General features: G+C 47.5%; 1 protein-coding gene across 10 annotated transcripts in view; it reads left to right on the forward strand.

The window, feature by feature from the left end:
- Window positions 1-13245, forward strand: part of GIT2 (GIT ArfGAP 2) — a 46606-nt gene that overhangs the window by 21607 nt on the left and 11754 nt on the right. For 4 of the 10 annotated variants that reach the window (XM_072600149.1, XM_072600143.1, XM_072600141.1 and 1 more), the window contains exons 11-16: window positions 337-434; window positions 1223-1334; window positions 4300-4442; window positions 5618-5767; window positions 10215-10463; window positions 12520-12609. In XM_072600149.1, the coding sequence (XP_072456250.1) occupies window positions 337-434; window positions 1223-1334; window positions 4300-4442; window positions 5618-5767; window positions 10215-10463; window positions 12520-12609 (842 nt within the window). The remainder of the gene's footprint in view (window positions 1-336; window positions 435-1222; window positions 1335-4299; window positions 4443-5617; window positions 5768-10214; window positions 10464-12519; window positions 12610-13245) is intronic. The other 6 variants (XM_072600145.1, XM_072600147.1, XM_072600144.1 and 3 more) reach the window with 3 other exon arrangements.

A 13245-nucleotide genomic window follows, 5' to 3' on the forward strand; every position in this document is an offset into this window, starting at 1 on the left:
ATTACTTTCTAGGTAGTTCCTTTCCCAGAACCACATTTTATTTTGACTAAATTGACTGGACAAGCCATTTTCCAGTCATGTGCAATGCAGAGGCTCTTCCCATTCTGGGGGAAACCTGTACACCCCTTTCTCTTAGGAATGAGGGTTTTCCGTGTATAAAGCAGAATGTTCAGGAGCCCATTATGTTGCAGGACAGTTTTCAGCATATTCAGAAACAACAGCTTGAGTTCCCAGACCCCAACTAGGAGCTGAGAAGCCATGATATTCAGCGAGGTCCATCAATGCTCCATGTCGTAATGAGCTGCTGGCTCTGGCCCTTTTCTTTTTCCTCACTAGTGTGGCTTGCAACTCAGAACCATAGCACTTTGGTAACTGAAACAACAGCTGTCCCCTTCCTCCCAGTGAATCCGGAATATTCTTCAACAAGAAACCAGGCAAGTCAATTCTGTGGCTGTTCTTCACCATTGTGTGAGGTGTCATAGTCTCAGTCTGGGTGCAGGGCGTCCTGATCTGTAATAGACACAGATGAGTGGACAGGTCCTCACGGTCAGCACTCTTGAAGCTTATATCAACATTTTATAACCAGCCACCTCCTGTTTCCTCAAAAATTAATTTTAATTCAGAACAACTTTTCATTACAGGTTTTGATTAAACTCTGGGTTAGTATTAAAAATTAAACATGAAATGCATGCAAAAGTCAGTGGGCAGTGTAAGAGTAATTAGTCTATATATATATATATATATATATATATATATATATATACGTATATATGTATCTACATATACCTATAAATATCTGTAAACCTGGGAGAAAGAAAACTTGGGTTCTGCTCTGTGATTCATTGTGCTCAAACTTGTCTGACCTCTCTAAAGGCCTGCCTTACGTCACCACATTGCAAGGCGTTGCTAGGTTATTGAAAACTGGGCCAATGGGGTTCAGGTTCTGGCGGCTCTTACCAGATGGGCCAGGCCTGGAGGATGTGTCAGCATGCATTAGCATGGCGAGGCCGATCCCCAGGCAGTAGAGGTCTTGGCCACCAGAACTCCATTAGGGCATCCTCTGCATTGATAGAGGTAGAGCCCAGACCCAGCATCCATGAGGCCTGAGCTAGTGCTTCAGAGCCATCTCTCACAGACCCAAGATAATAGCCTGACCAATGAGAAGGCACATGTGAACCTTTGAAACATCTGGAAATACTTTTCATCATTTTCTTTTCCTCAGGGCAGACAGAAATTAGCCCGGTTTAATGCTCATGAGTTTGCTACACTGGTCATAGACATTCTGAGCGATGCCAAGAGGAGACAGCAGGGGAACCCGAGCACTGGTTCAAAAGGTGACTAGATGAAGCCTCCCACCTTACCATGCTTTCCTTTCTGGCTTGCTTACCTCATCCCCATCCCTCCCTGGTTAACCGTGGTAGTGGCCAGTGTAGAGTTTAAGGCACGTGCTGCTTAAAGCATCTGCCCATCAGCTGGACTCTACGTAGCTTTTTCCTACCATCCTGTGAATTTTACTGTTAACAGACATCACAACATTATGAAAAAGTCCTCCAGGCTCGACCCCACCCTCTTCAAAGTCATTTTCTGCCTCTGAGGTTTGCCTTAGATCCCAAGTCACCTGCAGCTTCCTTTTCAGAGGTGACGTTTGCTGTTAGCCCAAGAGAGTAACTTGAATTTGGTTGAAGAGGAAAAGAAAAACACAGAGCTTTGGAATCCTCCCTTGTCCCCATTGTTCATTTTTAGGAGTCCATTACAGAAGTACAGGACGCAGTTTCCACCATTAAGAGACAGCCTTTCAACTCCAAAGATCCTGATGGTGTGAAGGTCATATTATTTGAGGGTGAAAGAGTGATGGCGTGACCCGGCTATCCCCAGCTCCATCTCCCAGACTGTCCTGCACAGAATTGCTGGATGTAGAGATCGCAAGGGGCAGCCATGGCCTCTTCTGAAAGTCTTCCATTGAGATGAGAACCCCTGGCCCCTGAGGCAATCCCATCTGTTTGGGGGTCTAAGTCTTAGGAAGGCTTTCCTAGCATCTCATCTCAGTTTGCTTCTTTCTGGCTTCCCCCATCCTGGTTTTGTCCCTTGGGGTTCTGCAGGATGCATCTGCTCCCTTTTCCTCACATCAGCCTTTGAAGCCTTTGCAGCCAGCCAGCCGATCTCTCAAGTCTCCTGCAGGCTCCTTCAGCCACTGAAGGAGCCACTGGTAGGATTTGCATTCAAGGCTTTTTACCCTCCTCGCTGCCCTCCCCTGGATACTCAATTCTGGTGAACAGAGTAAAGAGGACAGAGGGCTTTCTCTAATCTCTGTCTCTCAGTGCAGCCCAAAGTCCTTTCTTAAAGTGTTTGACCTCCATCCCCTACCCCTCTGATGACTCTCACCAAAGCCCCAGATCTCCATGAGGTGCTGTGGTCTTAGCAGGCCTCCCCCCAAATGTAAGACTTTCCATTCACCCTATTACACTCAGTTCAGGCCAGAGCTTTCATCTGCCAGGGCAGGGGCATTGTGGTAGCTTCCTGCCAGCTGCACATCTGATGTGCATGGTATCTGATGAAAGTGGCTGTGAGACTGATCCCAAAGTCATCACATTGTATGAACATCGAGTTGACGTATTTCCTTCGTTTCCAGAAGAATCATATGGAATGTGCCATCAAAGGCTTGGTCAAGTCCCCATAGACTGTCCCATTCCTGTGACCTCATCAGTAAGGGAAGTGAGGTGAATGTGGCACAGTCTTTTGAGGAAGTTCTTCTGCCTTTGTAGTTGTCGCCTCCTCTTCTGGGTGTTTGTTCACCATCCCTTAGTTCTTGACTTTTCCCAGGACTCAGCCACACTTTTTTTTTTTTAATAGTCCAGACTCATGGTACGTCCTCTTCCTCCTGTGATCTTGCAAACATGAACATGCCTTACTCAGATTCAGTGACAATCAAGGAAAGCTCAGCACTCTCTTCCTGTCTCCTTACTCATTTCAAGTCAGTTCCCAGTTAGTGATTTCTGATTGGTCGTTCCTGATGCAGAGAGCACTGAAGCAAATGAGGGTGGCTTGGCTGGGTGACCCACATCCCCTGAGGAGACCTCTGTTTCCTGTCACTGTAGTCTCCCTCCTCAGACCCAGGTTGTTCTAGCCTCTTTTTATAGGACCAGGACCCCATCTTCTGTCCATCCTTCCATACCTCCCTCTGCTTCCACCTTCCAGGCACCTCTTTTCCATGTCTGACTCCCTGACTTCTCCAAGCATTCCCATCAGTCTCTGTGGACAGCTCTGTTTCTTACTGGTGTTGTTCCTTTTGACCCTTCAGAATCTCCCCCTCAGCAGTTCCCTGTCCTTTCTGGGCTGACATCCCCTGTGGAACTTTAATTCTCTCCTTCTTTCGTGCCCTTTGAGATGGGCTCTCCAACTGAGCCTGGCGTAGCTTTACTTTATCCTAAACCTTGATGTGGTAACTGTGTGTCTCGGCATTGGTCCTCGGCCTCCGATGGGCTTGATTTTGTCAGTTTGCTCAGAGATGATCAGTTTTGTGGGTAGATGGTTTGATGCCAACAACCCAGAGGACTTTATGAGATTTCTGAGGGGATGCAGCTTTCTAGTGAGTGACCAGCTATCAAGCTGCTCAGGAAACTAGTTCAGGTGAACATTGTTGGGTGAGCCTAAAGACAAGGTCCAGGCACCAGAGAGTTTTGTGGGATGAGCCAGCTGGGCTCTAGTTGAACCCAGAGACTTATTCTTGCTCTGCTCTCAAGTTCACCAGAATGTTCCTGTCACCACCTCCATCTTCCTCAGTGAGAGGAAGCCCACATGTAGATAACCCTCTTCCTAGGTTCTTAGCAACCAGCACCTTCTGTTCTTATACTTGCTTTGATTAAATGGTGCCTGATCTAAATTTCTTAACACTTCATTCGATTTAAATGTTTCCTGTTGTGGGGGAGACAATGCCTTGTGGATCTGACCTTCTCTTAGGGGTGGGACATACCCCATGGGAGGCTACTGAGGGAGATCCAGGGGAGTCTCCTCACACCACACTTAAAAACTGGTAACTTCCCTTTTTATTCCACCCTTGTCCCCAAATTCTGAGGTTCCCTCTGCCTGGAGTTTGCCTTCCTGTGCGTTAATGGCAGGAGACCTTGGGTATGACTCTTGCCTTTGCTTTCATGGCTGAGTGAGTGAGCAGAGTGAATTTTGGGCTTTGATCTTGGGGGGCCTCCTCACAGCTGAGTCAGGTGGTCCTCAGAGCATCTTTTCTGGGTCCCGTCCTGGCCTCTTTTCTCCGTCTGAAGTCACTCTGTTTGCTTTTGTCGGTAGACAATGTGGAACTCATCCTAAAAGCCCTCGGCAGCCAGCCCAGTGTGGAGAGTCAAGATAACGACCAGCCGGACTACGACAGCGTCGCATCCGACGAAGATCCAGATTTGGAAGCACCAGCGAGTAAAGCAGACAGGCAGAAGGTGGGCCAGCTTCCTTCCCATTCGTTCTTTGCGGGCAGCCTGGCGGAGGGTCAGACTCAGAGAGAGGCAGAAACCACATGTGAACACTGTCTGCCATGTGGTATTTTTTATTTATTTTGTTCCCCATTTCCCGATTACCTCTTACTCCGGTTTTTGGGGGAGAGTTTGACATGTCTGTTGTAGTGGCTCCATCATGGGAGGGGGAACTACACAGTTCTGGCTCAGATCCTGTCATGGATCCACCTAGTATCAGTAGAGCTGATAATAAGAGTATTCTCCTCTGAGTATTTGATTGGGATTTTTTTTTATTTTGTTTTTGGAGACAGTCGGGGTTACATGACTTGCCCAGGGTCACACAGCTAGTAAATGTTTGAGACCAGATTTGAACTCAGGTCCTCCTGTCTCTAGGACCAGTGCTCTAATCACTGCACCATTTAGCTGCCGTTCAGAGGGTGTTTGTGGAGCATGTGACCCACCTTAACACACCTTACAAAGGACCCTTTTAGTATTTTACTACTAAGTTCGTTATCTGTTGGGTAAAAGGTACAGATAGGCATGGGGAAAGTACAGAAAGCTATGCCTGGGAGAGCTGCTTGTTACTAAGCTAGCCCAACCTCTCCTGCCCAACCATAAGCATCCCATCATTGGTACCTCCAGACTTCTTAGAAGTAGTGAGCCCCCAGTTGGTGAGAACAAATGTGGAAGGGAAGCCTGGCCTCTGGACCCCCCCCCTTTCCTCTCATTTTACAGAGGAGGAAGCTGTGGCCCAGAGAGGGACCAAGCCTTTCCACAGTGCCACGGTGAGAACAGCCAGGGCCCAGGCCCTTGGAGCCCCAGCTGGACAACTGTCTGCCTTGGGTTACCAAGCTCAGAGTTGCACTCATCCAGAGCATGTCCGTTTAGCAGGGAACCAGGAGCTATGAGGAAATACCAGCTTCCTGTGTGCCAGCAGCCCTGGCCGTGGTGGAGGACACTTGGGGCATTTTCAGTTCACGGGCCCCCTCTCCACTGCCGAGAAGCCACTGCTTCCTCATCTCAGGATGGCAAGCACACTCCCAGGTGCAGCACAAGGAGGAGGCCGTCGCTGCCGTGGCCCCCCAGAGCCTGCCATTGTCCACTCAGGACCTCCCGTGGTGTTCTCCGTCCTGCTGACTCTTCTTCTGATTTATCCTTAGAGCCTGGATTCTGACTTGTCAGATGGACCAGTCCCCATCCAAGAATTCATGGATGTCAAAAATGCCCTGGTGGCTTCCGAGGCTAAGATCCAGCAGCTCATGAAGGTGAATAACAGCCTGAGTGACGAGCTGAGAGTGATGCAGAAAAAGGTAACAGACAACCGCGTAAAGCCCAGTTTGCTCTGATAGTCCATGGTGTCCGCTGAGGATGCGCAGCTGTCAGGCCTTCAATGGCATGAGGGAAGAGTGTCCTAGCGACCTTGATAGACACAAGAGGCTTCTCTGGTGGCAGGTGCCTGGGGGTCCCCCAGAGGTCTAGAGGTGCACACACTGTTGGGGCTGGCACAGAGAAGGTGCCCATCACGGGATCATGGAATTAGTGGCATTAGGGACCTTAGAGGCCACCAAATTCAGACTTACTTTACAGATGAAAAAACTGAGGCAGAGGGGAGCAACCTGCCCGAGGGGACGCAGCTAAGTGTCTTTTCTGATCCCAAGTATCCACTGTGCCTTACTGCCTTTCATGCCACAAATTTTTGATTTGTGATAAGGGCAGGATAAGAACCCGGATGAGCAAAACAGAGTGGATTAGCAGCCAGATTCCAGTGGATGGGAGGGTCCCTTAGGGAGTCTGCCCTGTGACTGAGCTGGACATAGAGGCGGTGTATGGTGGAGCTAGGATTTGAACCCATGGCTTCTTGATGACTAACCCAGCATCTTGCTGCCTACTAGAACTTGGATGAATTATTTTTTTTTTTTTAGCACTTTCTGCCTCCTTTCTCGAGTGAATCTGGACTTATAGAACAGTAGGTAAGGAGCAGGTTTAGCATAATCTCTTAAGAAAATTGCCGAAATATTTGATTATTGCCAAGAAAGCTCACAGGTGTGAAGATCTTCCTTCATGGGAGTCTTGGGAAGACCAATTGCAGCTCCAAGTAACCAAGAGTCCAGCTGGTCTCGGGCCTTAAATGTCACGCAGCAGTCATTGTGAGAAGCTGTTTCTGGATAGTGGGTCAGCTAATGAGTCATTACAATTCCAGGTCAGCAAATGGTACTTTAGTCACTTCAGTCACTTCAGCAGAGTTTGTCCTTCCAAAAGTACCTTGCTTCCTAGCTGTGTGAAGAACATTGGGCTGGAGCCATAAAGCCTGGGCTTCTCTCCTATCTCGGATACTTACTAGTGGTGTGACCTGGCCACCTTCTGACAGTTGGACTGAGGAGGAAAGTGAGACTCAGATGAGAGAAGTGTGTTGCCCAGGATCTGCCTGGGTGTAAGGCTCCAGGGCAGGATTGCAGCATGGATTATGTGACTAAAAGTCCAGGGTTGTTTTGCTGTTCCGTGCTGTGTCCCATTCTCATAGGACCGTAAAATCAGCTGTCCTTTGCTTAGTAAATGGTAGAGGTAGTCAGCCTGCAGCATGGTGTTAAGGTTTCTGGAGGCCAGCAACTGAAATAGGGACATTCTACATTTTTGTGATATGTTTCAAAATTCTTTAAAGTGATTTGAGCAGGATTGACAAGTGAAATTGGTTTGCTCTGGAGACTTTTCCCAAGTAAGGGATTAAGTCTGATAAATATGATGCTTTTCACCTCAGTAGGCAGCTCGGTGGGGCTCTGGGGGTACAGGCAAGACCTGGGTGCCAGCTCCTCGTTGGACACTTAGTAGGCGTGTGACCCTGGGCATTCCTCGTTGGACACTTAGTAGGCGTGTGACCTTGGGCAAGTCACTTCACTTCTGTCTGCCTCAGTTTCCTTAACTGTAAAAACAGGCATAATAACAGCGCCTTCCTCCTAGGGTGGTTGTGAGCATCAGATGAGGTAATAATTGTCGGGTGCTTAGCACCAAGCTGCCACGTGGGAGGTGCTTCATCTGTGCTTTCTTTTTGTTATTCTCAATTATGAGAACTAGAATTTAATCAGTTTGTATTGCTTGCTCTTGCTAGATCCAGAGAATAAGTGTTGTAAGGAAGAGCAGGAATGCTTCTCTATTTTTAGAAGTCTTTTTAGTCATTCTCTGTCCTTTAACCGTAGAAGACAGGATTTCTTGATGATTCCATAGTATGGGAATTAGAACCTGGAGAAAATAGACCCTGGGGGTAGAAATGTCTTCTGTAAAGGGCCCTTCCAGAGAGTGACTGCCCGTCAGGGGGCTGGTGGCAGCTCTGAGCAGGGGTCACATCGTTTCTGTGTGTGGGGATGTTCTCTTTGCCTTATTTACTAGTGAAAGATGGAGTCCATGTGTGCAGGGCTGGGGCTGCAGCCTCTCCTAGTACTGTTTCACTTTGGCTCTAGATGCCACCCTGACCGTCAACCCTCCTACAGGCTCTCTGAAAGACGTAGCTTCAGCCCATGGTAAGAGGGGGGGAAGCATTCCTAAAGCCGGCCCCCATTCAGTTCTGAGCACAAACCCCAGGACTGGAGCATTCTCGGGAGAGTGACTGTGCCCCTCTGTGGCATGGCCCAGCTAATGCTGTCTGTCCCCTTCTCTTTGCTTCTGTAGTTTTCTGTCTTGTCAGAAAGGTTTCAGGTAAGTGGACTGGGTAGGGACCTGGTTTTGGTAGGGAAAGGTGACTTTTCTGGAAATATGTTGCATTTGCCATTATGGCAGCCTCCAAGGTCCAGCTTGCTCTTGTAATGGTCATTTTGAATTTGTCACATGTCACCAGAAATGACCTCAGTTGCCAATTTTTTATGTCCTCTGCTCCTGTGGAAGAGGTGGAGGGCGTAAGACCCGTTTGCCAGCCAGCATTCACTCATTACGTCTTCCATTTGAAGAGTCTCTAATTATCTAGGCCTGGTAAGCCAGCTGAATTTTTTTTTCTGGCACAGTTTTTGAAACAGTGATGAAATCCAAAGGTTAACAAGTTGAACAGCATTAAGGGTTACCCAAGTCCATCACTTCAGGTAAACCTGGGAACGGGTCCAGAAATCAGAAATGTTCATCATCTGCATAGATGATCACTTCTGCAGCAGAGCCCAGGAATTGCAGCTGTGTTAGAGCGAATCACGTTCTCTGGCATTAAGAGAACCTAGAGCTTTTTGTTTTTAATGGAGACACAAGCAGGTGACTGGGCTAACCCTTCAAATCAGTCATTTGTGCTCGTTTAGAAGCCTTTTACTTGGTGAATTCGGAGTGAAGGAATGCACACATATTGGGATCTACTTCTCCCTGCAGTTTCTTGTGCATTGTATACAAGCTCTCTTCCTGCCCTTCAAGACTTTCTTGGGGGTGGGTTGAAGAATGAACATGAGGGTCAGTTCTTAGTAACTCATTTTAAAGAAATTGCTGCAAGAAAAGAATGGTTTTAGCAATCCATTATATCACAGAATTTTTAAATTTTGCTTTTTTTAGTAGAGGGTTGGGATTTTTTAGTTTTATTTCAAAGGCTAGCTAAAGTTGTAAGCTGCCTCCATATTTTCATATTTCTATCACAGTAGCAGGATTTATGCCTGATCTATTACACTTAGTAGTTGCTTGGAAAAGATGCTAAATTAAGAGGGAGGAGGAGCTGTCCTATTGATGGGTATCTCACAGATGAGTTCTCCTTATAGTGGCCTCCTGACGCAAGGAGATTTGCTTGTGGACATGAGCCTTGGCAGTACTGGGAAATCTGGTCAGGTTTTACAGTCACTGTGCAGAAGCAGAAGTCTGAAATTACACCCTGCTCACCTTATAAAGATGTCCTGGAAGATTAGGGCCTGAAACTGGGCAGGATGGACTTGGTTCATTGTGTTTAAGGAATACTGTGGCCCTTTGCTGCTGAATCCTAAACTCGAATTTCCCAGAGCCCATGCAGTGGACTGCCCTGCCCAGAAAGTGGGCAAGGGGCCGTGCTTGAAATGAGCTCAGCTTCTTTGATCAGGGCCAGTGCCAGGCAGAAGAAAAGGACCAAAGCTGAAACTGCCCCTGGGGAAGGTTTATGGCACCAGCCAAGCCAAGGGAGGGTCGGGTCCCACATGACAGTCTTGGCTCCGAGGTCATCCATCCTCCAGGGGGAGCAGCAGCACCACAGAGGGCCCCCCCCCCCCCCCACAAAGGGGTCTGTGGTTTTCTTCCTACATTCTTAATAGAGTTGACTAAGTTCAAGAAAAGGGCCAAGTCATGTGAATCATCAAGAATATTATGGAATAAAATCTGTTCACATAATATTTCTTGTTGGCTTTTTGGGAAACATCTAATCTTCATTTCCACCAGCTAAATAAACCTCACTGTCTTTTCTTGCTTTGCAAAGCACCTCCATTTTTCATTCTGCTGCTTCCCTGGCATCTATGCTCTGATTTTGGCATTTGCAAATTAATAAGGGCTCGTTCCAAAAAAAAAAAAAAAAAGGTTGTTCTAGTGACTTTTTAGTGGTGTGAGCGAAAGCATGCAAGGCCTGCCTACCTACTTTGGGGTTCAGCTGCCCTGGAGGCCATCCCCAAAATGCCCGGCCCCCCAACTCCCAGGCCACCTGCCCATCTGCACTGCTTCATTAAGTTGCCCTGATTGTAGCCCCGCTGGCAGTCAGAGCCAGCAATCACTCGTTCTTGTCTGTTCTGTGTTTGCCTTTCTGCTTGCCGCGGACAAACAGAGTCCCACTGCTCCACTCTCTTTCAGCTTCTGACCCTCCAGAGTGAAAATTCGACCCTCAGGAGGCAGGCCACCACCCATCTCTGTCAGGTGCCACCTGGCTCTGAGTACCCAGACCCCTCCAGCCCTTCCTCCTTAAAGCGGCGTCCATCTGCCCGGGGCAGTAGACCCATGTCCATGTACGAGACCGGATCCGGTCAGAAACCCTACCTCCCCCTGGGGGATGTCGCCTACCCAGAAGAGAGCGTGACCAGACTGCAGCCTTTCCCCCCACATGTAAGTAGACCCAACCACAGGTGCTCACTCAGTGCCTTGGGCTCACTGCTTTGTGCGTCCCAACTGGTTTGCTCACCTAATGCTGTGCTTTTTTGCCCACTCAAGCTCTGATGCTCGGTCAGTTGATCATTGGTCACTGTATCTGCTGGATGGACTTGTCAGCAGCATCTGGAGGCATTTGTCAAGAATCAAGGGCTTCCTGATGATCTCTTAACATGTGTAGGTTGGGGCTTAGCTTGTGCACCGGCCTTTCTTTTCCCCTTCTTTACCCATATATGTTGAACTAGCCAGGGCACAGACAGATATTTGGGGTCAGACAGGTAAGTATTCATCTAGCACCTGACCCTTGGAGACAGACCTAACAGGATCCATGATTTTGTCCAGCAGAGAGCCTCTCCTCTGCCTGAGTCTGAGGGGCCATGGTGGGAAAGCATCCCAGGTCACACTGGCTGCTCATGCTTCTTTCGGGGCTGTGGGGCCCACCTGGCTGGCCTCCTTGCTCTGTTTTGGTTTTGGAGAAAGCGTATTTTGTCATGATTTACATGATGAGAGTGAAAACCAGTTTGCACATATTTTAAAGGTAATAGGTCTGTGAGCTGTGATCCTCTGGCACAGCCCCGTTGTAAGACAGCCTAAGAATTGAGGCCAAGGGTTTGGTGACATGGTATTTCTTGGAGGTTGCCCCATAAGGAACCTCACATCAAGAGTGTTACACCCGACCTCAATAGTCCCTTCTGGTTCATGACCCATGCTCCTCTGAGCTCTGGAGACTTGGAGATGACAACCTATCAGCAGTGATCATGGGAAGTGGTTTCCATTGGCCCCCCATCTTGTCTCAGAATTGTGGGTGACTTCTCCAGTTGGGCCACCCACGCCCATGATAAAGTATGATGATGCATACTCCACTATACCATACCATACCGCACCACACCACATCATAAAGAGGCTATGAAAATGCCAATGCTGCCAAATAAATCGCATCGCCAATGGTTTACTTATCGTAGATAAGATGTGTCTGTTCCTGGGAAGTTAAACTATAGGCCAGTTAGTTTTAAAAATCTCTCCATTTAGCTTGTATTTAATTTTATGAATGTAATTTCATGGGAGAAAATCGTGTGATTATGAATTTAGATCACCTTTATTTCAGTGGAGCTGTTGATTAGGGTAGCAATAGGAAGAAGTAAATTTTATTTACTAATAAATGTGTACTTAACCATTGGTTTTTATATGTGGATTTGGGAATTTAGAGATCAGTAATAAGAGACCGCACCAGAATGAGACTTTTGTGTAATTGCAGTAATGTCGTTTGTTAAAGAGTATTCTGCAGTATGTTTTTTTATTACTGTAATTTCTCTTTTTTCCCCAGAGGGTAAATATTTCTTATGCCATATAATTTATTTTTTTAAAACATATTTCCCCATTAGTCATGTTGTAAAGAAGAATCAGAACCAAAGGGGAATAACCACAGGGAAGAAAAACAGAAAAGTGAAAATAGCCTGCTCCGATCTGCCTTCAGCTCGAGCGTTCTCGGGGCGTGGATGGCGTTTTCCATCTTTAGCCTTTTGGCGTTGTCGGCTCATGCTGTTGCTGAGAGGAGCTGAGTCTGTCCGAGCTGGTTGTTACACGGTGCTCTGGTTACTTTGCACTTCACTCAGCATCAGCTCATGTAATTTCTCATTTTTAATCTCCTGGTGTAATGATTGTGCTTTCAGTCCTCATTCTGAAACAGCCTTTTTTTGTTTGTTGTTCATGTTTAGAATTACTGAATCCCAAAATACATTCATTCCACATTTTTTCCTATGTAAAACAGTCTTCTGTGGATTGTTTTGATAAAAGCTGGCATTTCACTATGGGATTTAACATGGATTTGCATCATTGGATTGTCTTAGCAACCAGTTGTGTGTTGCCGGAGGTCAGATCTGGTGTCATGTCCCAGACCACTTGGGGCAGTCTCCTTCCTCTGTACAGTAACCCTCTGCTGGAACTCAGCAGGTCTGTTTTTATCCCATTCTTTGTTTGTTTGTTTTCCCGAGTGTGTTTCTCTCTCCCCTTTTAGATCGGGAGGAGTGCGTTTGTGACCTCCTCTTCATCTCTGCCTTCCTTCCCCTCCACACTTTCCTGGTCAAGGGATGAAAGCACACGAAGGGTTAAGTACCTTCTGACTTGGTCTGTTCTCTGGAGGACGCTGCACTGGCCGTGGCCGGGGAGCTTGGTGCTGCAGCCCCCTCCTCTCCCTCTGCTAACCTCCCTTGTCTCCTGCATGTAAACGCCCTGCCCTTCTGACTTCTCACAGTGCATACCTATGCCAGCAGACACACAGAGACCCTGCCTCACTCTCTAACTTCACGTGGCTGAACTCCATTTGGTACTTAACATGATGTCTGAATCATCCCCAGTCATTGATTCTGCAGCATCACTATCTTTTCAAAATAATCAGGAGGAAATTAGCTGGCTGCTGGTTAATGATCTCTCCTTAGTAGAGCCCATTTTAAAACTTGGGAATTACAAGGCAAAACAAAATAGTTGTTTCTGGACAGCACTGAGTAGAGTTCACACCTCCCCATTTGGTGGCAGTGAGCTACTTTCTGTATTCACAAGTGGGGTGTGGAGCCATCCCATGGTTTTGGAGCTACCAGGAAGTCCAGTATCACTCACTTGGGTCACTAGGTTGAATGCAGCTTAAGATCAGTCTGTAAAAGGATTCCAGACAAGAGCACCCTGGGATGACCAGCCAGGGACACAGCCCATGCCCTTGGGGATCATCCATGCTGGGGTTGGTGAC

The sequence above is a fragment of the Notamacropus eugenii genome, chromosome 4 (genome assembly GCF_028372415.1).
Source record: "Notamacropus eugenii isolate mMacEug1 chromosome 4, mMacEug1.pri_v2, whole genome shotgun sequence".
Classification (NCBI taxonomy): domain Eukaryota; kingdom Metazoa; phylum Chordata; class Mammalia; order Diprotodontia; family Macropodidae; genus Notamacropus; species Notamacropus eugenii.